General features: G+C 43.4%; 3 protein-coding genes across 3 annotated transcripts in view; all 3 read right to left on the reverse strand.

Moving 5' to 3' along the window:
• LOC308143038 (saccharopine dehydrogenase-like oxidoreductase) overlaps window positions 1-5,708 on the reverse strand; it is a 31,629-nt gene extending 25,921 nt beyond the window's left edge. The window contains exons 1-3 of the mRNA XM_080513696.1: window positions 5,650-5,708; window positions 2,675-3,145; window positions 1,026-1,132 (exon numbers count right to left, since the gene is read on the reverse strand). Coding sequence (XP_080369822.1) covers window positions 1,026-1,132; window positions 2,675-2,762 — 195 coding nt within the window. The 5' untranslated portion in view covers window positions 2,763-3,145; window positions 5,650-5,708. The remainder of the gene's footprint in view (window positions 1-1,025; window positions 1,133-2,674; window positions 3,146-5,649) is intronic.
• Window positions 5,709-6,779: 1,071 nt separating this feature from the next.
• On the reverse strand, window positions 6,780-13,980 carry slc35b2 (solute carrier family 35 member B2). Its single transcript, XM_080513618.1, has 4 exons — window positions 13,766-13,980; window positions 9,319-9,503; window positions 9,055-9,215; window positions 6,780-8,615 (listed from the first exon to the last, which is right to left on the reverse strand). The coding sequence occupies exons 1-4, from the start codon at window positions 13,783-13,785 to the stop codon at window positions 7,683-7,685; spliced, it is 1,299 nt and encodes a 432-aa protein (XP_080369744.1). The 5' UTR covers window positions 13,786-13,980; the 3' UTR covers window positions 6,780-7,682.
• A 2,003-nt stretch (window positions 13,981-15,983) lies between these two features.
• On the reverse strand, window positions 15,984-24,189 carry nfkbie (nuclear factor of kappa light polypeptide gene enhancer in B-cells inhibitor, epsilon). Its single transcript, XM_080514285.1, has 6 exons — window positions 23,417-24,189; window positions 20,813-20,915; window positions 19,020-19,230; window positions 18,796-18,884; window positions 17,962-18,210; window positions 15,984-16,886 (listed from the first exon to the last, which is right to left on the reverse strand). The coding sequence occupies exons 1-6, from the start codon at window positions 23,731-23,733 to the stop codon at window positions 16,818-16,820; spliced, it is 1,038 nt and encodes a 345-aa protein (XP_080370411.1). The 5' UTR covers window positions 23,734-24,189; the 3' UTR covers window positions 15,984-16,817.
• Window positions 24,190-25,257: the final 1,068 nt, after the last annotated feature.

Genomic DNA, 25,257 nt, shown 5'->3' on the forward strand with positions numbered 1-25,257 from the left:
AAGAAAGAAGCAGAAAGAGTTCAGAGTGTGTGAGAAACTTGTGAGGGGCTGGAGAGAAGCAGAGAAACTGTTATCGTGACTTCTCCTCTTCATGATGAATTTCTAGGGTCAGTTGGACTTATAGCCAAGTGCATTTTATAATCTGGAAAATATGGTGCATGTCCACTACCCAGATAAGAGAGAGGAGTGGGAGTTTCTGCATGTTTCCGCATGTTTGGCATTATTGTTACTAAAATCAGTAGGAGAACGTCGTCGTGACGCTCAGTGGCGGCACTGCAGGCGAGAATCCGTTCAAATCTGGCAGTGGCAAGTCACCACTGCCAGGACGGCTTCATCTTGGAAGCATTAAACAGCTTTAATCTGACTCCCGGCGACGCCAAAAGCAGAATAAAAAAGGACAAGCGTGATGATTCGAACATGTTCGACGGGGACAAAACAAATGTGGAGGCAGCACAGCTGAATCAGAGCTTCTCCAACACTGCAGCTCCTGTGGAGCATTCCTGGCCTGCAGAGACCGCGTCTATCGAAAGGAAATCAAGATTCATTGAAGCATGTGACCGCCGACGAGCTACTGGAGCGTGCTGCTGTGTAGGATGAAGTCAGTTCTGACAGGAAGATGGTGAAAGAAGAGTCGGCAGCACCGACTCACTCCCGCGTTCCCTCCATGCCGCAGCGGCGGAGAAATGAATCACGTCGTGAGCGCTGGGGAGGAAGCTGCGCTCTACAAACTGTTGTGCGCCGACACGAGAGCCTGCTGATGTTTCGCCGCGATCCGAGCTATATTGATCACGCTGCTAATTAGCGTGCCCGTCGAACACCGCGATCGCGATGCGACGGCAGCGCGCGCGAAACAAAACGGTTTGCCGGTTCGAATCCGGGAGAACCTGGAGTGGAAGAACAGAATCGCCCAGCAGGAAACTCCACAAGAAACATGTCGACACGGAGGCAAACATACAATACTGAGACACACGTCGGCACGCGCTACACACACTCAGCTGATATTCCTCTCAGAGACACACACACACCTGGTGCAGGGTGTGTGGCAGCAGTGTGTAGTCCTTGTTTTCTCCCAGGGACTGCAGCGAGGCCAGCAGCTCTGTGCTGAGGCCCTGAGGGTCTCCTGCAGAGCCTCCTGGGAAACGCAAAACACAAACAAACACAATATCCACATCTTCGATTAGAGTTTGGGTTAGTTGTACTGCCATTTCGCCAAATTGTCATGACCTTCTTGGATATTTAGTAGATACACAAGGTACAACTCTTTTGCTGTAGTTTCTCTCAATGATGAAAGATTATCTTATATTTTTCCGTTTCGTCACATTTTATGCAGACCTAGTCTTACATTTTGTCACCGTTCTGTCACATTTGGTACAAAAATTAAGGTTTATTCCAACTAGAGTATGTTCATTATAACTTAACATTCAAATCTAAAGTAGCAGTTGCTAGACTAGACTGCTACTAGAATGCCAATGCTTGCTTTTGGGGTTTTTAGGGGCCAGTACAAGGGTGATGCGTTCAGGTGCTTCACGTAACTGTGACCTTTTTCTTTTTCTTTTTAAATTTGGTGGGACTGCTTATATTCAAGTGCGCAAATGGAAATGACGGTATTTATATGTATGTTCAGTACAAACATCATGATTGCTGAGAAAGTTTGTAAAAAAAAAAAAAAAGTAGCTATCTTAAAAATGTACTTTAGTTTCTGAAAAGTTGATGCTTTAGAGTTCAGTTTTCTTTATACTCATCATGAATGAAACCGGAATTAATGTGCTGTAAAATATATAAATTAAAGATTAATACCTAATAAAGGTTTTAGATAGCAGGGAGAAGGTTTTTTTTTTTTTTTTAAGTTTTACAAACTTTTTTTCTCCAGAAAAACATTAAGAAAAACAGCAAAATTCAAGGTGAAATACTTATATTTAAAGTATTTTTGCAGAAGTGAAATGTCAGAACGGGTCAATTTTTCAATCAGTAATGTAACGGTGTTATAAATTAAAGGTATGTTGCCGTGATTAAGGAGACAAATGTAGCACCATACGTTTACACTTCACGATAAAGCGAACCGACAGACCTCGGGGGCTGCAATCAGCGGTGCCAGCAACAATTACTGCGAGCTTTACGGTGCAGCTCTTATATAACACTGATTATCAGCTGCAGCTGTACAGTAACATGTAAACATCCGACCGTCTGAGCGGAGTATCATCCTGATCATCTTTACCTCCAGACTGATGCTGAGCTTCTGAAAAGATTTCCATCGTGTGCTCTCACTCCAGTAAACGGATAAAACTCAATTACGGTCACGTGAGAGAATTGAGGAAACGATTAAGTTGTGATAAATACACATTTTTAAGCCGATGATCTTTGTGCTTTGAGATTTGTTCTTTCAAATTTGAATTTTTTTTAGTTTTTACACCATAGTATGATTCAGAAAAAGAGCAGTTTGTTAACTTTGCTGTTGTTTTTGCTCTTTTTTATCTAGATTTTTTGAGATATTCATCTTGTGCTTTCCATACTGAACCGTACTTTCATGATTTTCATTCTGGCCAAGCGTTGCCTGAAAGCCTCATTCTAGACATATTATTGAAAAAAAAAAAGCAACATGTTTTCGTGAAGCATCCCCATCTAAAAGAAGTCATATAACCCACACATAAACAACACATAAATACATGTATTATACCTGTGTCGCTATCTATGAAGAGCCCTCCCTCCTGTGGAGTGTCCCCACCTTCAGGGCGTTTGGCCGGACTGGTGTTTTTGTTCCCCATCGCCTCCGTCACTGCAGCGCTCTTCCCCTCGGAGACCCTCCGGTGGGCCGTGGCTACGGTCTCCTCTCCTCTTCCAAGGCCCTCACCGGGAACACATCAACCTGTATCTGACTTCTATCAGAGTGCTTCCTTTTAAGACAGATAAGCAAATTCACTTTGTGGGAGGGTTTTTTTTTTTTTTTTTCCCCCCCGCGTCTTCTGAAAGTTCCCGGAGGTGGTGTCGGCAGGTCTGGCTCGCAGTCGCTCTCAACGGAACATGTGATTTAATCCTCCATCACCTCTCCCGGGTGGCCAGGAAGCAGGAGAAACGAGAGCGGGGGAAGGCGGGACTGCAGAGGAAGCGACTCGCAGCTCTGGCGGGATATTTTCAGTCCTTTTAATATCTGTCGGGAAGAAAACGAGGCACATTTTACCAGGAGAATGAATCACACGTCTCGTGCAATGCAGTGCAGTGTGCTCTGACTCGGATGCTGGTGAAGTGGCTGTTATGTCACTGAGTAAATGGGTCGTCCTTGTGTCTAAACTATGACTGCCAACTGATGCATGGTGGAGTGCTCCGTTCTTAAAAAGACGCCCGGGTAGTAAACAGTAACGTGGCGGGCACACACACACACAACACGAGCGTGTTGGTTTTACATAACCTTCGACCGGCGATCTACGTGTGGTTTACACGGGATTTATGAGCGGAACAATTGTAGCCTGTGGTCATTTGATAGTTGAAATCTAGATTTTAAAGTGTTAAAGCAGCTTTTCGCCACGTTGTACCTCACATTTAAAAAAAAATGTTTCTCATAAAGTGACAAAATTAACTTAAACATCCTTAAAAGAAATGTGATCTTGGACACAAAACACATGCAATATTTGCTTTGCTAACTGAGACATCGAGCATCACGTCTGCAGATGCAAGAAGATAACACACACTCTCCATTTTAGAGTATTTTGAATTTCTGAATATGGAGGCTGGGACGTGTTTCAGATGTTACACCACAAGTCTGACAATCCTCAACGTCTTGTACCAGAAGGAACTTCTAACTGGCTCAGACTTGAAGTGCATGATGTTACTCATGATGTCATTCTCAGTCTGACTTCAGTACATCAGATATTCAAAGGTTAGCGTCTCTCGCTACGGGGCAGTTCATACATGAAGTTTTGATCCGTGTTCTAGAAGCTTGACAGTGGACAGCTCCGCTGGGTTGACAACACATGGCTGTAGAGAGCCGAAGATGTAGATCGTTCTGAGTCACGAGATTTACGTTTTCAGCCCGGTTGGTTTGACGGTATGAAAGCTGTGCGACAGCACGCAGTCATGTGATCAGGAGGAATGAGACACAAAGTACAAACAGCAGCTGCAAAATGAAAAGGCTCTAATTCTCTCCATCTATTAGCGAGTCAACTGTCAGTAAGAATAGATACTTTAAAGACAACAGATGTCAAGTGTGGGAAAAGCAGAGGTTTGATACTTAAGTATGGAAAAAAAAGCTTAAATAAAAGTACCAATTCAACTACTCTATATCAGTAAAAGGAAAGTATTCCAGAAAAGTTGCATTTTCACCCGTTTCATGGAAAAATCCTAAATAAACTCAAAATCCTCCTATAGATACTCAACTAATTGAGTGAATATGTGTGTGTAATTAAACAGCTTCATACAGCATCTCTCAGGTGTAATTAATAGCAATGGCACAGATCATAATTCCACTTGTGTCATAATTTGGAGACAAAAATTTTATTTTTAACACCCAAATAAAATGAACTTCTACATTAAAAAAAACAAAAATAAAATAAAAGCCTTGAATTGACTTTTGTCAAATGAGTTCTTGCAGCCTAGTAAGCATCAGTGTCTCCATTTGATTTATTCCTGAACATCTTAACATGGAGAGAAAACAGATCAACAAGGCACATCATCTGAAAAAGTTCAGTATAATGTAGTACTTTTAATTGGGACCCAAGTGATTTAAAATTGGATATTTACCTTAAAATTAAATAAGATAAAATACCAGAGGATCCTTTAAGTTTCTAAAAGGAAATCTGGATCGATATAAAATTTTGCTTAAAACTAATATAATCAAGCTTGTTGACCCGCTGTAATAAAAAAAAATACCCCCCAAAAATCCGAATGGTTGTAAATTAGACTTATTGAACTAAAATTTTTAAATGTATTTGGAGTGTTTTACTTTTTGGGGGTTTAAATGTGGTTTTGACGTTTCTCACCTCACCATTTCGAAAATCACGTGCACGGGGAGAACATGTAAACATGTAAACATGACACAGACATCCCTATTCCTGGAAAGATTTAAGTATGAAACAAAGTGTTCAAGTGTATTCGAGTGAAGAAGCAATGACAAAAAATAAATGTAAATAATTATAAAAGCCACGTGTGTGTGTTACATCACACCCAGCATTCACCTGGAGTTGGGTTGTTGGTGTATTTTCTGTTATTTCCCTCCGTGGGGTAAATAAACCAAATCTAAAGAAATGTCGCACCAGCGGGGGTGACGGGCGGTCGGACGGAGGCACGTGTCTGTGACGCGGCCGCGCGCAGCCGATCGTGTTCCATATGAACGTGAATGAACCTCCATTTACACCAGCTTAGCTCGTTTTATAAGCATTTAAAATGAACATTTGTACCAGAAAGCGGTTCCGTTGAAGAGAAACGAGACATGCGCGTGTCTGTATCGGCTTGTCCAAGACAGGGTGTCGAGTTTATTGCGTTATTTTTTTTATTTATTTTTTTTCTTCTTGCGCTTCATCCCCGGAATTGGACGTTTCCATAACTAGTCGGTCAACTTGTCACTTTTAGTCCGTGACGTCCCTCTCTGCTAACAGCCTTTCCGAGGCTGACCGTAAAGTGTGTGGAGGTGCGAAGGCAGGAGGATGGAGAGGTACTCACCGCTGGAGGATGTTAGGTGGTCCGGGTGGGCCTCCACAGCTGCTCGCTCTCTCTCTCTCTCTCTCTCTCTCTGCCCTCCTTCTCCGACGCTCTCTCTCCCTCTCTCCAATCCTGCTCCTTGTTTACAGTCCAATCCGGGGATTTCTCCGCTCCCCCCATCGCAGACACACACATCTGCTCCTGCATGCACACTGCGGTACAGTAGAGGCGCCACTAGATTTTTTTCTTCTTTCAATGTGCCCGTTTATACTGGACATTACGGTAAACCATCGGTACGTTTTGATAGCTTTTCAAAATATAAGGTTACGATAGATAGATAGATAGATAGATAGATAGATAGATAGATAGACTTTTCAACATTTCATCCTGATTACATGATTATTAATACAATTAATATCATAAAATACATTTGAAATGATGAGAAATATTTTTTTACATAAGCACTACTGAATTCATTGAAATGTGCAAATATAAAATATATATTTTAATTATCTTTAATTCTAACGTCTACTATTATAATTTGTAGGAAAATACTGACACCTGGTGGACAAGCCCCAATACTGCAACTGTGACAATTATGGAAATATGATCACATCACGGCTTTCGTATAACCGCCGTTAAACCATATTTAATACCTGAACCTAAACAAATGCCTGATGTAATAATATTTTAAATGGGAAGAAACCAGGAAAGGAGAAATGGAGATGGTTGGTGTAACAGTAGAGGAGGGACATGATTCACTGTGGCGACTGCTGAATTGAAAATACATAAAAAAAAAACAAAAAAAAAAACACATCTCCATGTCTTCTACTATGATGGGATATAAAAGTCCCAAGTTTCCTGGATACTATTAAGCAGTAACACAGTGGTCTAAGATCGGGTCCAGCTGAGAAGAAAAGAGACGTGTAGGGTAAAACTATTCATTATTTTATTAAAACAGTTTTTGAAGTGGGTTTATTCAAGCTCAAGTTGATTTTGAAGTGTGATGGAGAGAAATTTGAGTAATTGACTTTAATGAAGTGCAAAAGTTAAGATTGCTTATGAAGACTTCCACTATTTAGCTTTTAATTAGACATTTTTTAGAATTAATAGTTATAGTCGCAAACAAAAAGCGCCATGAAGCAGTGAAATCACACGCCACTTGGTAGTGTTCGTTTTATTATTAATCCAGAAAACAGACAAAATAGTAGAATGATAAAAACAAGGTACCAGTAACATTGCATTTCCCTTTAATGCATTCAACCGCTCACATGCTTGTAAAAGCAACACCATCCATTCAGAGTTCCTCCAAATGAAACATATGTTGGACATGTTGGCTAAAAACACACACACGTGCATTTTAAGCTTAAATTTAGTCAAATAATATCTTAAAATAACCCAAATCCAAAGCAGGATCGTTCTTCCTTTACAACCGCCCCAATAACCATCTGTTATGGATATACAGTACCTCCCATATCATGCTGATGCATTTTAAAGTAACGTTTGCACCAGGTGTATAAACCATAGGAAGGGTTAAAGGGATAAAATCCCACATTAAACCAGAGGGTTGTGAAATAAAACATGGGAATACAGTAACTGAAATCAAACCCAATATATAAAAAGGCTCCGTTATGGAGGGTGACCATGTGAGTGTGGTCACTCACAACTCCCGCACATTTTCTCAGGGGTCACATTCTCCTGAAACTGGCTGCACAGGCCATATGTGGTGTTTTATGGAAACTTGTCTTGTCTGTTGGAAGTGTGCAAGAGTCTAAAAGGCCGTTAGCAGTTTGGGACTTTCCGTATCAGACAATCATACAGGCACTCAAAACGTCTGTGAACCGACAAATCAACATGGATCCCTCAAAGGGAGAGATAAAGACTCTTCCTTATATGAGTCCAGACTGCACAATCCCTTTCTGTACCGTTTTTCGCATTGAAGAAAAAAAAAGAAAAAAGAAAGAAACAATGAAATAAACATAGAACACATGAATAGACCAATAGCACCACAGAAAACGTGGCCTTATTTCCCAGTTTGGTGCCACTTTGTGGAGTTAAACCTTCTGCGCCTGAGCCTGCGACGGCCGGCAGCCTGACTTCATGCGGGTCCGCGCGTACACCCGCAGGAAAAGTGCCAGGAAAACCACGGCCACGCCAAAGCCGCCCAACGTGCTGATGGCGTGCCCGTAGAGGAAACACGAGAGGAGGATGGCGATGGCCTGCCGCAGGGTCATGATGATGGTGAAGACGGCGGCGCCGAACTGGTTGATGGTGTAGAAGATGAAGAGCTGGCCGAACGCCGAGCACACGGACAGCAGCACGGCGTGGAAGGCGAACTCCGAGTGGCGCGTCATGAACGCCAGCGAGTCGAAGAAGGCGCCCTGCTCCAGCAGCGAGCCCACGGTGAACAGGCAGGAGAACAGGTTGACCCCGAACATCATCTGCACCGAAGACATCTTGTACTTGAACAGGTTGTCCTGCCAGTTGGAGGTGAAGCTGTCGAAGACGATGTAGCCGACGAGGATGACCACGCCGCTGAAGGTGGTCACGGTGGACGGGTGCTTGTTGGTGGTGCTGGTGAGCAGGAACATGCTGACGCCCACCGAGATCAGGGCGGCCGTGAGGTACTCCCAGTACTCGTAGCTCTTACGGGACACGATCTTGCCCATGAGCATGACGGGGATGACCTTGGAGGCCTTAGCCAGGACCTGCGTGGGGAAGCTGATGTACTTGAGCGCCTCGTACTGGCACCAGCTGCTCATGATGTTGGAGAGCGAGGCGAAGGAGTACTTGTACATGGGCACGCCGTGGCGGAGCTGCTTGAACAGGACGCACCACAGGCCCGACACGGTCAGAGCCAGGATCCGGTTCATGAAGACCAAGAACTGCGAGTCCTTGAAGCGCTCGCCCTCCTCTTCCGGAGACTTGGCGCCGTAGGAGCGGGTCATCACCCGCTCCTGCAGGACGCCCCACGTCAGGTACGACGCCTGAGGACAAGAAGAACGACTTCACGTTTACTGAAAGTCTTGACTATTCAGGCTCTTAAAGCAAAATGTGCAAATGAATAATCTTTGACAGACGTCCTGTCAAAGAAGACGCACTTTATCATATTCAAGCGCTGCCACTTTAATGAATTATGTGCCAGTAATGAGTTACTATAGCAACCAGTTTGTCTTTAGTCTGAATTACTGTCTGGCTTTTCTGTTTATTCAGTAATTAACCAAACGTCTGCTTTCACTGTGTTTACTGTTGCTGCCAGGGACAACTGACGAAAACTCAGCAGTTTGTGGCTTATTGACACTCTGGTTAATGACCAGCAGTCAGTGTTGAATGAATGAACGAATGAATGAATGAATCAATGTCCTGGAGGCAAACTACTCCTACGATGGTGCTTATTAAGATTTGTTCGAAAGCTGGACGACCCACCTGAAGCCCAGCGGTACAGATGACCAACTTGACGGCTTGTCTGACCGTCGAGCCCGACTCCCCCTCGTTCCTGTTTGTGACGGACGCGTCATCCAGCTGACCGCTTTTGGTCTCGTTGCCAAAAACACAAGACTTTAGGAAAGGGTAGCAGATCCCACTACCTGAGAGAAAAACCGAGACACCCCAAACACATCGTGACAAGTTTCTGTCATCGCTGAGACAAGCTGGGAAATTAAAACGCCGGCGTGTGAAGCCCGCACAAACCTGTTTCGAGGTAATTGGTGCGTTTTAAGTAAGAGATGAGGAGGTAGCCCGGGATGATGATGGTGGAGTATCCCAGCACGTTGACGAAGAAGCGGAAGAACCAGACATCGTGCCAGCCCTCCAGGGAGAACATTTCCGCCGCCATGGTGGAAGTGGACAGAAGCAACACGAGCGCTTGGCAAACCCTAGAGTGTGAAGCGACACAGAGCGTCAGGTTACAAACAAATTATTACCGTAATTTCCAGACTATAAGGTGCTACTTTTTTCACACGCTTATACAATGACGCGGCTAATCTATGGATTTATACGGGCTTCGTGCCGTCAGATTCTACTTCTGCATGCTGTTTTGAGCCAATGCTTCTCCAAAACTTGCCCTAAAAGTGATATTTCTCCTCTTGGTGGTCCAGGACTCCAGCAGCTGATGGCTGTGAGTGATGCATTCAGGTGCATCACGTAAAGCCGCCCTGCTGGACTTCTTGGCTGAGAAATCTTACTATTCACAATCGGCAAACTATCGATAAAATACTTTATCAGCGATAAAACCCTCAGTGATTCTCGCTCTCTCTGTCTTTTATGCCATTTTTTTGGTTTCGTAACTTTGTATGGGAAACAAAATGAAAAAAATGTCCAATACAAAGCGGACTGAAGAGGCACCTCATGGAGGAGACGCAAGGGCAGTGCTTCTCAAATGGTGGGGCGCACCCCCCTGGGGGGGCGTGGTGGGGTGTCAGGGGGGGCGCGAGGCGGGCACGACTTTCAGTATTAGTGTCTTTATTCATGCTTGAAGGATTAAAAAAAAGGGCCTCCAGCCACTAGGTGGCAGCAGTGCTCAAACTAATCAACAGGCTGCCTGTTCAACCCAGTAGAGAAGAAGAAGTACTACACATGAACACGGTGCACAGAGCTGGCGGAGGAGGAGGAGGAGAGGTGGAGAAGTTTCTGACAGGAGTGAAAAGAAAAAAGGATGAGGCATCAGAGGAAAAGAAAACAGGTGAGAGTAAACATAAAGCTAGTAAGAGCAGGAGATATGACGATGCCTACATAGCCCTTGGGTTTACCGTGAACACGTCGGGAACCAGGAAACACCCGTTTGTGTTTTATGCCTAAAAACTCTGGCAGCGGAGCATGAAACCAAATAAATGAAGACGGCACCTGGAGACCATACACCATACACCTGGAGACCATACACCATACACCTGGAGACCATACACCCGTTATGTCAGTAAGCCACTGGAGTTTTTTCATCGTAAACTCCATGAGTATCGCCAACAAGCCGGTCATTTTGTCAGTGCGGCATCAGTAAACAAAGAAGCCCTGTTAGCCTCTTACAAAGTTGCCCACCACATTGCAAGGTGCATAAAACTCTCACACCATAGCAGATTTATTTTGATAATCAGGCGATTGTATGCAGAATGCTGGTGCCAGCAACTGATACAGTGGTTTATACAGATAAATAAATAAATATTATCAAGTTCTCAATGGTAGTACAATTCGGGGGGGGGGGCCTGAAAAAAATTCTGTCCTCTAGGGGGGGCGTGACAGAAAATAATTGAGAACCACTGCGCAAGGGGATCAAGGGAAATCAGCGTCTGTTGCCAGGGAGACGGTGAGATTGAAGAAGAAGCAGGCATACAAAATTTCCTCTGGAATTTTCTAGTTTATATAGCACCTTTCATAAATAAAGATCACAGAATGCTTTACACCATTAATAGCAAAAAGATTTAAAAAAAAAAAAATAAATAAAGAAGAAGAATTGATGTCAATAAAACTCAAAACATACATAAATAAAAACATTGAATAAAATAAATAAAATTGATGAGCTACAGGTAAACCAAAAGCCTGGCTGAATTAAAAACATTCTCAGCTGTTAGAAGAAGAACATTCCACAGCTTTGATGCGAGAGCTTGAAAAGCACAGTCAAGACAGGTTTTCGTTGTACTACATAGTACTAACCAAGCCATTCATCAAACCATTACAATGGAAACAGAAAAGAGTCCGACAGGCTTTGAATTGATCCTGTAGCAGAAGAAAACAGCATAAAGAACAAGAAGTTCAGAGCAGAGCGTAGCTTTGCAACACCAACCATTACCCTCGCGTGAATTCCTGTCACAACACACACTGTCAAAGAATGAATCAAAAAAACAAGCCAATATAGAAGTAATAAGGACAAAATCTGACCAGAGTAACACAACGAAACACAATGAATAGAACGTTGAAAGGTGCTATCGTTTCCCTGTTCTCCCTGTGTGTGCTTCTTTTCTAAAAGGTACTTCAGCTTCTTACCACAGTCCAAAAACGAATTGAAGGTAACCTCAAAAGGTACGTATTGGTTTGTGATGGATCGGCGAAATAACCGGTATAGAAGTTGAATTTACAGCGAAGCCTCTTAAGAGTCTCCGGTGCGAAGCCCCTTGTTGATGCCGCAGGCTACAGACCAGACTGGTTCAAAATGTCACAATGGGAGACGGAAAGGCAAACAACTTATTACGATCTCATTTATAGACGCGCCTCATAATGATTTGCCATTGTCACAGAGCCCAAACTGGTTCCTTCAGCATGCCGATAAGTTCATTGTTCTGAAATAGATTTCACTGTCAACCTACCGATTACGTCACACCGCCTTTTTGTATGATTTGAAGCAGAACAAAGTTGTGTCAACTACTTCAAGATATTAAAGTCAATCTGGAGGAAAAACCTGGCGAATGTATGAAAGCCATTATAAATGAAGTCCGACTCAGACAAGGCAAGCTGTATAAGTGGCACAACTGCTAGATAAATATCTATTTCAAATGGTGAGCTCGGCCACAAAGCCCAGATCTGCATCCAGAGTCTTTTCTGACAAATCCTCCAACCTGATAAGAGTACACCTGGGATCATATTACTTACAATCCTCCATCAGTGTTTAAACTACAAAAGGTGTATAATTAAAAACTAACAAAATCCATAACCCATCAAACCAGTCACAGACCCACGAGGCACATAGCTGTGACACACCTGCGGCTCGGGGGTTGAAAGGTGTGCTTCTTGCAGTCGTGGCACTGAGATGGATCCTGTTTAACCAGAGGGAGGGAGAGGCAGGGCCTCCTCCCAGGAGGGGGGGGGTGAGTGAGCCCAAGTAACACTGAGACTCTTTGTGTGCAACTCGGCTGTGGCCGAATAGCCCACTGCAGCGGGACCTGGGCTCTGAACAACAAGCTTATTACATGGAGGAATTCACTGCACTGGCCGGGCAGCCAACCCACTGGCTGCTGGAGCACAGAGCGAGAGAGCGAGAGAGCGAGAGAGAGAGAGAGAGAGAGAGAGAGAGAGAGAGAGAGAGAGAGAGCGAGAGAGAGAGAGAGAGAGTGTGCATGGCCATAATTCACCTGAGAGGAAAATCAGCATGTCTAAAAATAAAAAATAAAAACCCAAAACAAAACAAAAACAAAGAGAGAGAGGTTTTAAGATATTGTGACCTGCAGTACTGGATTGGCATGCCTTCATGTCATAAATGTTTGACAGTTTTCCAATAAGAAATGGAACGACGGCAATTGGAATGCAGCCGTCACTTATCTGACACTTAAGACTCAATGGCTATTATATCAATCATATGGTGCAAATTCACTGCTTCATCAGTCAAACGGTAAAACAACTACCTTACAAGGTGTTTGCAGCTATCTGGAGTTCAATGTCTTGCTCAAGGACACTTCACCACATGGACAAGGCAAGATGAGGGTCTTCAACCCCTAAAATTGTTATTGGAAAACAATCTAAAAAAACAAAACAACACAACACTTGTAGAAAATTTGGAGGATAACAGATGCATTGTTAATGGACCTAAAAATCTGTGACTTGCATTTTGCTACAGTACTTTCCAGAAAAGGAACAACGTTTTGAGTTATAATGTTAACAAACAAAGAAAGTAACAACCTCTGTACAGACGCACATCTGGCTTCCTTTGTCATCCAAAAGACTACATACCAACACTTGACATATTTCAACACACCTTAAAACTGTCTACATTGAGTCTGCGCTCCTCTTTCACAAATAACATACAACCAACAATTTGTCTTTTAATATATAACCACAGTAAAACACTTATTCCTTTCTTTTAAGATTGTGACTGTGTATCAATGGATCCATTTGTTTCTATGCTTTTCTTTGTGCCTCCTTGCTGCAGCAAGCCATGGTAAATGTGATGCCTGAGTAAAGTGGCTAATAGTTACTAAAACAGTGGATAACACACAACAAAAGCACATTTTCAAGATGTCACTTAAGTTGTGTGATAAGATGCTGAAGCCCAGACGCTGGTTTCCCTCTGCAGACTTCGAACAACGTGTATGTATTGTCAGCAGACCTCCCGGCTCGGTCGGGAGCCTGCCAGCTGGACGAACCCTCACATTTCCCGGTGAGCCTCCGCGGCTTGAAAAACGTTTTTTTTTTTTGTTTGTTTGTTTGTTTGTTTTACCTCCATGAAAAAGTCTTCATTTTCCCCCCTTCACTGTGCGGCCGAGCCCCGGCGCGGCGCTCCGGTCCTCACGCTCAGACGTGCCCGCGGCGAGCCGGCACGAAGCCGCGGCGGCTCCACCACCGGAAGGACCTCAGCAAGCAAGGGGAACGGTGCTCCGTGAGGGCGGCCGCCGCCTTCAGCTCCGGGACGTCTCAGACGGCTCTCCTCCACGGTAGAAGTGATCATCGGAAGGACCGGAAACGCAGCACGGGAAGCCGGAGACGGGAGACGGCGCGGCTCGCGGCGACGCTCAACCAGCCCCCTCTGCTGGTGTGGAGGAAGAACTGCAACGCTCCCAGAATAAAATAGTCGCAGAAATAACTATGGAATATTTTAGAAGGAAATCGTGAGAATAATTTGTGTTTCTTGATACAATTTGGATGGATGATTAAATTGACAAACAAAAGGCTTTTCACAAAATTTAAGACCTGCTCAGAAAGTCCAAAGTGATAAAAAAAAAAAAAATCTAAAGGAAAATGAAGCATCAGTAATCAGAAGCAACAGGGAAGCTCAGTCGATGAAGTGAACATGTCACAGGTTAAAAGTAAAACATGAAAATCAATGAACACAAGGACCCATGAGAGGTGCAAACGACTTTATTACATGGTAATAGAAAGAGGAATATTAGTATTATAAATCAGCTCGAAAAATAATCTGTTGATAAATTTAAAAAATATTGTTAATTCCCCAGAGATTAAATATATCCATCCATACATCATTTTCTTACCAGCTGGGTATTGGTAAAGACAGCGTTCATGTTCGAGGAGTCATCAGTCCATCACAGGGGAAACTCAGTGAAACAGACAATCACATTCCCACGCAAGACAAGCAACATAATATAAGTAACAATAACCAATGGTCAGGAGTACACAGCAGCTCTAATCAGGTGTTCAGTACAGATAGAGTTCAACTTCTGAACATGCCAGGCACTGTATGAACAAATGTAGTTCATACACAGTTCAGAAGGTCAATAAAAGTACAAACTCGAGTCTTTCACAAAACAATATCACACCATCAGTGACAATGGGAGATCGTTTTACTAGATACAGAATCACATGTCGTGAGCTTTCCCCAATAAAGTGTATCACAATGATGTACTTGAAAAAGCATGTGTATCATCTATGCTTTTTCAAGGACATCATTATGACACAGTTTATCTTATGTACTTCTGTAAATCTCACTGTGGCGAGTGATGAGATTCAAAATCTCCCATATTTCCTGTGTACTGGTAAAATTCAGATGTATTTTTGCCCAGGAATAATACATTACTTAAAGTTAATGCTATATAGCTAATAATATGTAGTACATGTAATATGTGCTCATATCTTCATGCTGCAGGTCTGTTCAGAAATGTTGTCTTCTACTAAAATCTGTGATCTATTTATGAGTACAAAACCACATTATTTCCCATCTCCTCTTTTTGCTTCGGGGCAACACTATGATAACCTACAAGAAGTCTCGCAGGTTACAGTTGAATGGGGAAGTAGGGTTTGTTTTATAACGCTTTGTCCTCACTGATAACCACAGGTTTTGTGAGAGCAGCCTGCGTCATGGGCCGCTTGTGTACACGGACGTTGTTCTAAGGCGCTTCGCAGACGCATTCAAGGGGAGAGTCGTTTTCCAAATGGCCAAAATGAGCCGCGTTTTTCTGTCCGATTCCACTCTCGGCTGAGCGTCGTGTTCCTGCACGAACACACGGGGAACCTGTTCCGCGGCGAGAGCGTGTTTATGAAAGAAAGATCAAGTTGAGTGGAAATTCCAGGCGTCGCAAAAGGTCATTGTGCGCGAGGAGCCATCGGGACTCGCGGGGAAACAAATGATACACCTTGAAACAGGAAGCGAAGAAAAGGCCTTTGTCATCAGGATATCATTCCTGTAACATGTGCAAAAGGCCATGAGAATTCCCCCGCAGAGCTTAATTGTACATACGCAGCACCCGCGGTGAATAAATAAAGAGGTGTTTTCATGCAGCGTCCCACCTCTGCAGTCACGCAGGATGTCGTGCATACCTGGAATAGTTTCTGCGAAGCTTTGAGTGAAGCTGTCAGTTACGAGATCAACTCAGCGGCGTCTGGGTGTGTACGGGCATCACATGAGTTAAAACCTCCTCGTCAAACGCAACCAACAAAAACAACAACCAAAAAAAAACCCCACAAGAAATCATGACTTTTTGTCATTTTATTACAAAATAAATGAATTGCTCATATTTTTTTAGACGGGCCAGTGCAATTACGGACAAGAGAAAACAGTAAGTTTGCAGCAGATGAAGGCAAAGATGAGATAAATAGCGGACAAGGTAACAATCTTAAAACTCAAAAGAGACGAAGCTTCATTTTGTGTTATATATTACATTTCTGCCTTTGTTCATCTGCAAAAAAAAAAAAAAAAGAGAGAGGCTTGAACAATCTTTCTAGGATTCAGATTTTCCATTCGGCAAACAAATCATTTTCTCCAACTCTGGTCGCGGTTGTCAAAAAGTCTGGCTTACAACCTGACAATTTAAAGGCCGGAATGAAAAAACAAAACAAACCAAAAAAAAAAAAAAAATCTCCATGACAACACAAAGGCGGGAAAAGTTTGAGAAACAATGGAGGTTACATTTCAAGCCACTGGAACAGGATTAATACATTATAGAGGTAGAATTTTCTTAATGGGAACTGCTGATGTTGTTAGCACTCACAGTGAGGTGGGTTTGGTGGCTGAGTCCAACCTGTCCTGATGCATGATGGGAAATGTATATATATACATATACATATATATCAAAAATAATTCCTATAATGACAGATTTCCTTTTCATATCAGTGTTGATCAAATGAGAATAACTACTTCAGAGGGAAGTGGGATTTATGTGGTGCACACATGGTATTTGTTTACATATTAGAGTATACTACAGACAGACAACTATTTAATGAAAATAGCTCAAATAAAGCTCCTTTTTTTCTTCTTCTTCTTTTTAAATCATGGTTTCGGCTGCAGTGAGACTCGGCGACTCTTCAGCCAACGGTTCAGCTCAATACCTCACGCTTACCACCGACCTCCCAGAGATCTGGATGTCATCAAAGGGAAAAAGAGCCAGAATCTGAAAGACAGGCAAGAGAAATGGATAATTAACAATTTTTTACTGATGCAATGACAGACAAAAAAAGCATTTCAAAACACTTTAACAACAACAACAAAACAGTAAAACAAGCCCCCTAAATTATTTTTTTTGAAGGTCATTAAGTCTTATGACAAACTTTTTTCTCAAAAGTCAATAATATTTGTCTAATTTGGAAAAAAACTTATTTTACTGAGTTCATGTGAAATATCAAACATTCCCACTGCGACATTTTATGAAGGATTTCATTCCAGCCAAACTTGGATTTCATGGATTAATGGTGGCGATTTTTAAAACTGGGAAGATTTCAATGTTCATGTGTCTTATTTGGGGGGGGGGGCGGGGCGGGGGGGGTCTGGCTTCCCTCTGAGCTTGTCGAGGGAGATCAACACTCCACCACTGCTGATCTGACTATCATGTTCATGGCAAAGGGCAAAAGGGATGACGGAGATGGTACGGCCTGTAATTACGCCTCCAGCCGCAGCCAGTCCGCTGTGCTTGTTGACCCAGCAGTGACACTGAGCCTGAGATTATTGCAATAATAACAATGTTGGCGCGAGTCACAAAATCTCCACGTCCTAACAATTATACCAATCTATTCCAATGTGACGCAAAGCTTAATAAACTTTTTTTAAAATGTTTATAAAGCAAAATATTTATTCTGAATACTCGGAATTTTTACATTTGACACATGCACACTTTCACTTTACCCAATTATGTCTATATTTTTAAAGAGAATATGTCACTTTTGGCCGTTTCAAATTGAGGATTACTACACATTTAATGCTCTCCTGAGAATCGAAGGCTGCCTCGTGTGGGACGGACTCAAATTAAACTTAATAACAAGTGTGAACCTGTCATACAGGCGCTGGCTTTTGGGCCGCGACAGCAGTCTATAAATTGTAAGAGGTGTTGGCTGCAGAGGCAGTCCTTCACTTCGCAGCTGGTTTTGGTCTCTTCACAAGACAAATACAAGAACGCTGCCCAGTCCGATCCCCCTGAAATATGTCCGCCGGCGATAGTCGGCGCCCCGACCGTCGCTAGTAAAAACGCTCACGTCGTCGTTGCCGTCGGCGAGATCCAGCGCCGTCTCGTCCTCCATGTTCCGCAGCATTGTGTCGGCGCCGGACTGGCAGAGGAGGTTGGCGATGGGGGCGTCCTGTCGCCCCACCGCCAGGTGCAGCGGCGTGCAGCCGTTGAACATGGCGGCGTCCACGTTGGCCCCCCTGCTCAGCAGGAGCTTCACCGACGTGATGTCGCGCAGCTCCACGGCGAGGTGGAGCGCCGTTTTCCCACTGGTTCCCTCCTGCAAGTCACAAGGGAGAATGCTCTCAAAAGCAAGTCGGTTTTTGCCAAGTTTGACTCCGTGACGCACAAAATTTGAATAATCAGGCAAATACTCAATTCAACACAGTGGATGTGACGCACCGCGATATGTTGAGCCGGTGATTTGAATCGAGGGGGAATGTCGGGGATAGTTTCGGGACTGAGTGCCATGTTCCCGTCCATCAATAGAAAGTTAAGAGCAGCTGACCGGCCGAGCCCCTAATCATATCTCAAATCTAATTATGTCTCCCTGAATCTTTGCGGGAAGCCCTGAGCTCAGCTCGTATCGCTATCAGCGTTGCACAGGTGCAAACGGCTTTCAAGACGGGAACGCGGCGCGAGGCCAGACGCTTGTAAAAGCAGCTTGAAAGAGACAAACCGGGATCGCGGATAATCACCACATTGCTGGGTCACGTCAGGAAAGAAGGAAACTTTGACGTTCGCTCACGCCGAACTGACCGATTCTCTCTTTTACCGCTTTGAAATATCAGGCAATTCAGGCCGAAACGCTAAAAGGCATCAAATAAAGAAGATGCTCATGAAAGTCAGGAGCCACAGAACCAACCTGGACATTGAGGTCGGCCTCCTTCTTCATCAGCAGCTTCATAATTTGATGTTGCCTATTGAGTGCAGCCAAGTGAAGACAGGCCAGACCTGCAAGGACAACAACTATTACAGATATACAAGCTTTAAGAGTTTTCAAACAATTAGGCCAGAATTGGCTGCCGAGCAAACGGAGGAGCCGAGGTTCGGCTCGGCGTCGGCGTCATCGTCGTCGCCCCTCCTCACCTCTCCAGTTCTGGGTCTCCAGGACGGGGACGAGCTCGCTGGGAGGAAGGTCTCTGGTCATCTCGGTGGCGCAGTCTGTCTGCCCGTGTTGGCAGGCCACGTGGAGCGCCGTGTTCCCGTCCTGGTCCTGCAGCTCCAGGCTGGCCCCCTTCTCCATCAGACCCCGGACCACGGCCGCCAGGTTCAGGTAGGTGGCCAAGTGCAACGGACTCTGAGGATCGCACACGCAGTTCGGTGGTTCAGCGTCATCGTTCACGTCAGTGGTTTTCAACGCGTCGATTGAAGTAGCGCGACAGGCGAAATCTTCTCTTTCTGCCACTTCGAAAAACATAGTTTAGGTCATTTATGAAGTGTTGTTCTATTAACTCTTCACGGGCCAAAAAAGCACATCTGGCCTGGAGAATAATTACAACTCATACAACTCAACAAATTTCACTTTTCTGATGTAAAAAAAAAAAGAAAAACCACATGTGATTACATTAACAGAACAAAAGTTGAAAGCTTTTTGAAGTAATCCAGTGACAATTTTCACCTTTTACAGACCCCCCCCCCACTATATTTTACTGAATACAATGTCATTTCAGTCCATTTTCTAATATCCAGTTGTGTTTTCTAAGATTGATTCTAATAATCTGTACCCTTGAACACATGCATCTTTACTTTATCGACGATCAGTATAACTCGTCGTACCACTTCTGCTGTTTTTGTTTAACTTTTTGTATTGAAATGTCAGTCGTACGTATAAATGAAGACAGCGATATTTAACTATTTCAGTAATGGAAGCGACCGTGGTGTCTTTTATCCAAAACAGGTACATCCCGTTCAGTCCCGTTCGCGTGGGGCGACACCAGCTGAGTCAGCAGGATAAAACCCGAGCAGGCCACCGGGTCATCCCAGGGCAAACACTTTAACACCTTACGGAGAATTTAATACATGCAGCTGCATGTTGCTTTGGGGGCCAGAGGTGGAAGAAACCCAGAACAAAAAACAAAAAACAAAAAAAAGACAAGTCGAGCCTGGAAATGAAATGTGGACATTCATCTCGAGGCATTGTGGTCGCAATGTGTTTTTATGTCCAATGCTGCGAGTGTAAAATAGGATATCTCTGGTTCTGCTTTTACAATGAGCTTAAATATTCTTTGTGTATCACGTGTTCTGCAAATCACACTCAAAAGCAGCAGTGCGACATACTTGAACAAACAAATAATAACAAAAAAAAAAAAAGCTGTGTTTGTGCATTTATGAGGGGAAGTTTTTCCAACTTGAAGCTTTTATGAAGTCTCCAAATGTGAGGTCTCAAAATGTCGACCGAGAGGAAATTAGGCAACAACATACACACACAAAAAAAAAAAATGTGACTCAGTGCAAGACTTAGTGCAAAAAAACCTGCTGAATCTTCACTTCGCGCGTTTCCTTTTGTCATATCTGTGAGTTCGCTCCTCACTTCAGGTTAAAACATCTCCGCCCCGACTTCTCAACAGTGCCTGGAAACACAAACCCTCCACCCACATCCACACAAGGATACACGGCGCGGCTCCCTGCGCTTCTATTTTCTAACGCGAGGTAGAGGAGGGGAGTTTCCATGCAAAGTCCCTTATGAGCCAACAGTGCAGCCACCCACAGTGACGTCCCTGGCGAGAGGGCCGACTGCGAGTAAAGAGGAACAACGGTTCTCTGGAAGAGCGCAGATAGACATAATGCCGCAGCCTACACAGACAATGGGGAAGTGTTTTTCTATTGAAAAATTCCCACAGAAGGTGCAAGATTAAAAAAAAAAATCCTGCTGCACTCACCTGGTATAGATTGTTCTGGATGTCGAGCACTTCTTTTGGGAAGAGCTGTATCAACTCTTGAGCGAACGACGTTTCTTCGTGGATGATTGCTAAGTGCAGGAGTCTACAAAAAAAGAAAAAAGAAAAGAAAGAGAAAAAAAAAAGCAAAGGAAATTTGACATCTTCATTCTGAAAGCCTGCTTTCACTCACTCTGAGCAATCAATGCAAAAAAAAAAAAAAAAAGAAAAGGTGGAACATTAGCTTGTTGACAGAAACTAAGCATTTCAGCAAAAAACGTTGCATCACAAGTTCCCCCAGTATTCATCTGGAGAGTATTCATAAGTAGGCTGAATGGCAAGACTGAGTAGCTGGAATATTTCGCAATCCAAAAACATAACAATGCTGCAGGTTGCGACCGGGTTAAAAAAAAAGAAAAGAAAAAAAAAATTCACCCAAAACTGCAAAAACAAAAAACACACAAACCTCAAAACCAGAGCGGGAAGTTGTAGCAAACAAATATGTGCACAAAGCAGGAAATGGAACAAGAGCTTTGGTGCTTAATTTAGACAGGACAACAAAGCTCTGATACGACAAGTGATTTAAACAGATAAGAAGGTTCACGTGAAAGTTGATGGGATGTGCAAATTCTGGCCGGATTTGATTTTCAGTAAAGCTGGAAACCGACGCCGCAGAAGGGGCGATCGCAGCTGTGTGCTTTTAACTGTAAAACTCTGGTTGTGAGTGGTTCTTCTTTCACGTAAATGTCATGCAACCAAAGACTGGAGGCCGCAGTCTGTCGCACCCAAAGTAGAATGAGAACGTTCTCAGAAAATGTCACCGCGTGTCACAAGTATAGATTCAACTTTCACCTCAAAATCATGCATTCACTGTTCGTTCTAATGTCTGATGTTATTAGAAATCAACAGTCGGGTTCTGTCATTTAAAGAATGGATTAAAAGAAGAAATCTTATTACTTTAATAGCTAAAAAAAACAACAACACAAACATCTAATAAAATCCTATTTCACACGGTTTGATTAAACGCCTCATTAATAAGACCTTGCATCAGTTTAAAATAAAATTAGTTTCTAACTTTTCAATTGAATCCCAGATATGGCTGTGTAATGTGGTTTTACAATATTCGCACTGAAAATTATTCATTTATGACAAAAGAATAAAAGTTTGAAAAATATATGATCAAACTGCATCAGTCAAGTTTTGAAATCGAATGCCCTCACTACTGTTTTCCAACAGAAATGCAAAAAAAAAAAAAAAAAAGTGTAAATTTCTCATAAAACATTTTCTACTTTATCTTCAATTCAATTTTGGAAAATGGTGCGGGACATGAATGAAATAAAGGAAGTGAATCTGGTGTGCAGATTAAATAAGATTACAGTAAGATAAAAGTTAAATCTATCCACGTCATAACTTTTAAAATGCTCTTGTCAAATCTGCTTTTGTGCGAGCATACATGCACAGGTCCTCAACCCTGCAAATGTCTCAGTGTGAAAGAGACTTCCTGGTTTGAGTAAGACTTGAATGAATACAAACTTTAAAAAAAAAAAAACCCACACAGGGGGAAAATGTGCCTGACAAGAGTGGCGTGTTTCAGGTGTGAAAATGAAAGCATGCGGTCTTGACAATCAAATGAAATGTAAAGGGGTCAGGGACAAGATGACACTTGTGCAGCCAACGGGTTGGACAGAGGCCACAGGACTCATCAACGAATCCTCATTAAAAAAGAAAAAAAAAAAAAAAAAAGCATGCAGTGATGATGACACAGCATCTCTGGATGAACGGGTCAGCCGGAGTCTGCATGGGCTTCATGTGTGAAGCATGACGCACGTCAAATGTGTACCCGAGTCAAAGTGAGAAAAAAGCAGCAGCAAAAAAAAAAAAAAAAATCACTGGGCCACAACTGACATCTTGAGACGTCTGTGACAAAAGGAAGGAAGATAAGAGAATGAAGCTGGTGCATTGTGTGGTGGTGGTGGTGGGGGATCAAAACATGCGTAAGCACTGTCCCATCCTGATCAACAAGTTCCTTGGATTAAAAAGCAAGTTGCACTGCTACCTTACAGCATGTGCTTTGTCTGGGCTGCAGGGGGAAGTCCAGGCTGATCTGTTTCACTTCTGTTTTGTGACTGAGAGGCGCCCTACAGGAGATCATCCTCATTCATGACATGGACAAAGTTCATTTATATATATATATATATATATTTTTTTTTTTTAAAGAAAGAAAAGTCTGCAGTATCACACTATGAAATCCCCTTCAAAACCGGCATCATGGGAAAACGATGCCTCATGATTCAGTGCGATTTACAGACTATAAACTTTCATGGGTGTATTAAGTTCTCAACTTGGATGGAAAACATAATGGTGTGGCAGATTGCCCTTACATAATTTAGGACCGTTTAACATGCAACTATCCCCATTATTTATGGTGATTCCTCTGACTTAATACCCAATATTAAAACAAAAATTCATACACTCGTGAAATTATCGGGAGGATAATAGGCTGCATCTTCTAGTAAAAGAGGTGTAGTTGGATTAAACATGACAAACCAGGGTTACGATCAGACAGAAGCAGAAGGCTCGAATGTGAGTATTTAGACAGAAACCTACGTGTCTCCTTCGTCTGTGATAGTTCTGAGTAAGTTCTCCTGTTCAGAGAGTTCGGAGGTGAGCGTCGGCTCCTCGACGGCCTCGTCGGACAGTGTGCACTCCTTCACGATCTCCGACAGACTCTCCACGGTGATGGACGACGACCCGTACGCCGAGTCCAGGCGCTCCTCCGTCCCGGTGATGGAGAACTTTCCCCGGTCCGCGGGGAGGTCGTCGCGGGGCTCCTCGGACTTCACGATGGAGCGGTACGACTCGATGCCCGAGTCCGTGCGGTTCTCCTCCAGCAGCTCGTCTTTGCTGCAGCCGTCACTCGCCATGGCGGCGTCGCTCGCTCTCTCTCTCTCTCTCTCTCTCTCTCTCTCTCTCTCTCTCTCTCTCGCTCGCGCTCTCTCTCTCTCTCTCTCTCTCTCTCTCTGGGCTTCCCCCTCCGGGTGATTCAGCGGCTCGCCGCGGGTGGAGTCGCCGCTCGGTGCTCGGCGGTGTGAGCGGAGGACAGCCTGCGGACACCGGAGGAAACCACCAGGAAGGAGTCGCTGCGTTTCATGCCACTCCGCACCGAAGTCCCCGACAGCCGCGCGGCGTTCCGCTCCCCACCAATTACAAGCCTTTTTCTTCTTCTTCTTCTTCGTCTTCTTCTTCTTCTTCTTCCCTCACACACTTTCAAAACATGGCAGCGGAACCGGTTAAAACACAGACCAATCGAGCGAACCGAGCCGGGCCAGTGCCCCCCTCCACCGCCGCCTTCAGTCGACTAGATATCCGGTAACAGCATGAGCTCCGGCCGGAGAGCGTATGAGCAATGAAAGGCGATAAGGGGAAGAGCTGTTTTTGTCACGCGGGGGAATCCCCAGTGCGCGCGACAACGTACACAAACACGCTCGCGCGCGCACACGAGCTATTTCTCGGCTGTGAGAAGCGGTAAAGCGCAAGTCGACGCGTTCAGAGGAAACTCGTCGGGGCTTTTTCAAATTAAGAGTCTATACTTCAGAGGATAAGAACACAATAGAATAGAATAGAATAGAATAGAATAGAATAGAATAGAATAGAATAGAATAGAATATGGGAATTCAGAACTTTGGAATGTCCCGTTAATAATAGGAACAGCATATATTAAATTGACAAAGAAGCTTCATGTAAATAATCCATTGATTAATATATTGAAAAACTGTTGGAAAACAGTAAAATAACATCATGTACCTACAGTATATGAGTTAAACTACTGAAATGGTTTGCCGATGACAAACAAAAAATTGTAAATGTGCCTTGAAACCTATCAGTATCACTTTAATCATTGTATTCTCACTTTCTTTCCTGTGTTTTTTGTAGGATTTAGTATATAAACAGATCAGTGGTCTTAGTTGTGCTCTGTAGTAATATATTTGTATAGAAATAAGAGATCCATCTTCCAACAGTCTCTGCTTTCTTGTAAAGTTATATATTTGATCATAGTTTTTTCCCCCTGCCAGAGGTATCTAGATATCAACATTGTATCACATTCCTTAAATGTTTTAGTTGGTATTGGCACTGACAGAGTCTGGAAAAGGTAAATGTATCTTGTTAGAATACTCTTTTTAACAGACTCTGCTCGGGAATTGAAGCTTAAAAATGGAATGTTCGATCATTCCATTTTGTCCGATCATTCCATGTCCAATTTCAATTGTGAGTTTAGTGGATTATAATTTAGAATGTAATGTTAGATACATTACGTATTCCCTTGACAAATTCTGCTTGATTGTTGACACTACTGGAGAAATGTCCATATTCAAACTATATAGTTGCTCCATTAACCAAGACATCTGATGTTGGACCAAGGGATTTGACCATTTGGACAAGGCTGGGCC

Source organism: Blennius ocellaris, assembly GCF_963422515.1.
Source record: "Blennius ocellaris genome assembly, chromosome: 18".
NCBI classification, from domain to species: domain Eukaryota; kingdom Metazoa; phylum Chordata; class Actinopteri; order Blenniiformes; family Blenniidae; genus Blennius; species Blennius ocellaris.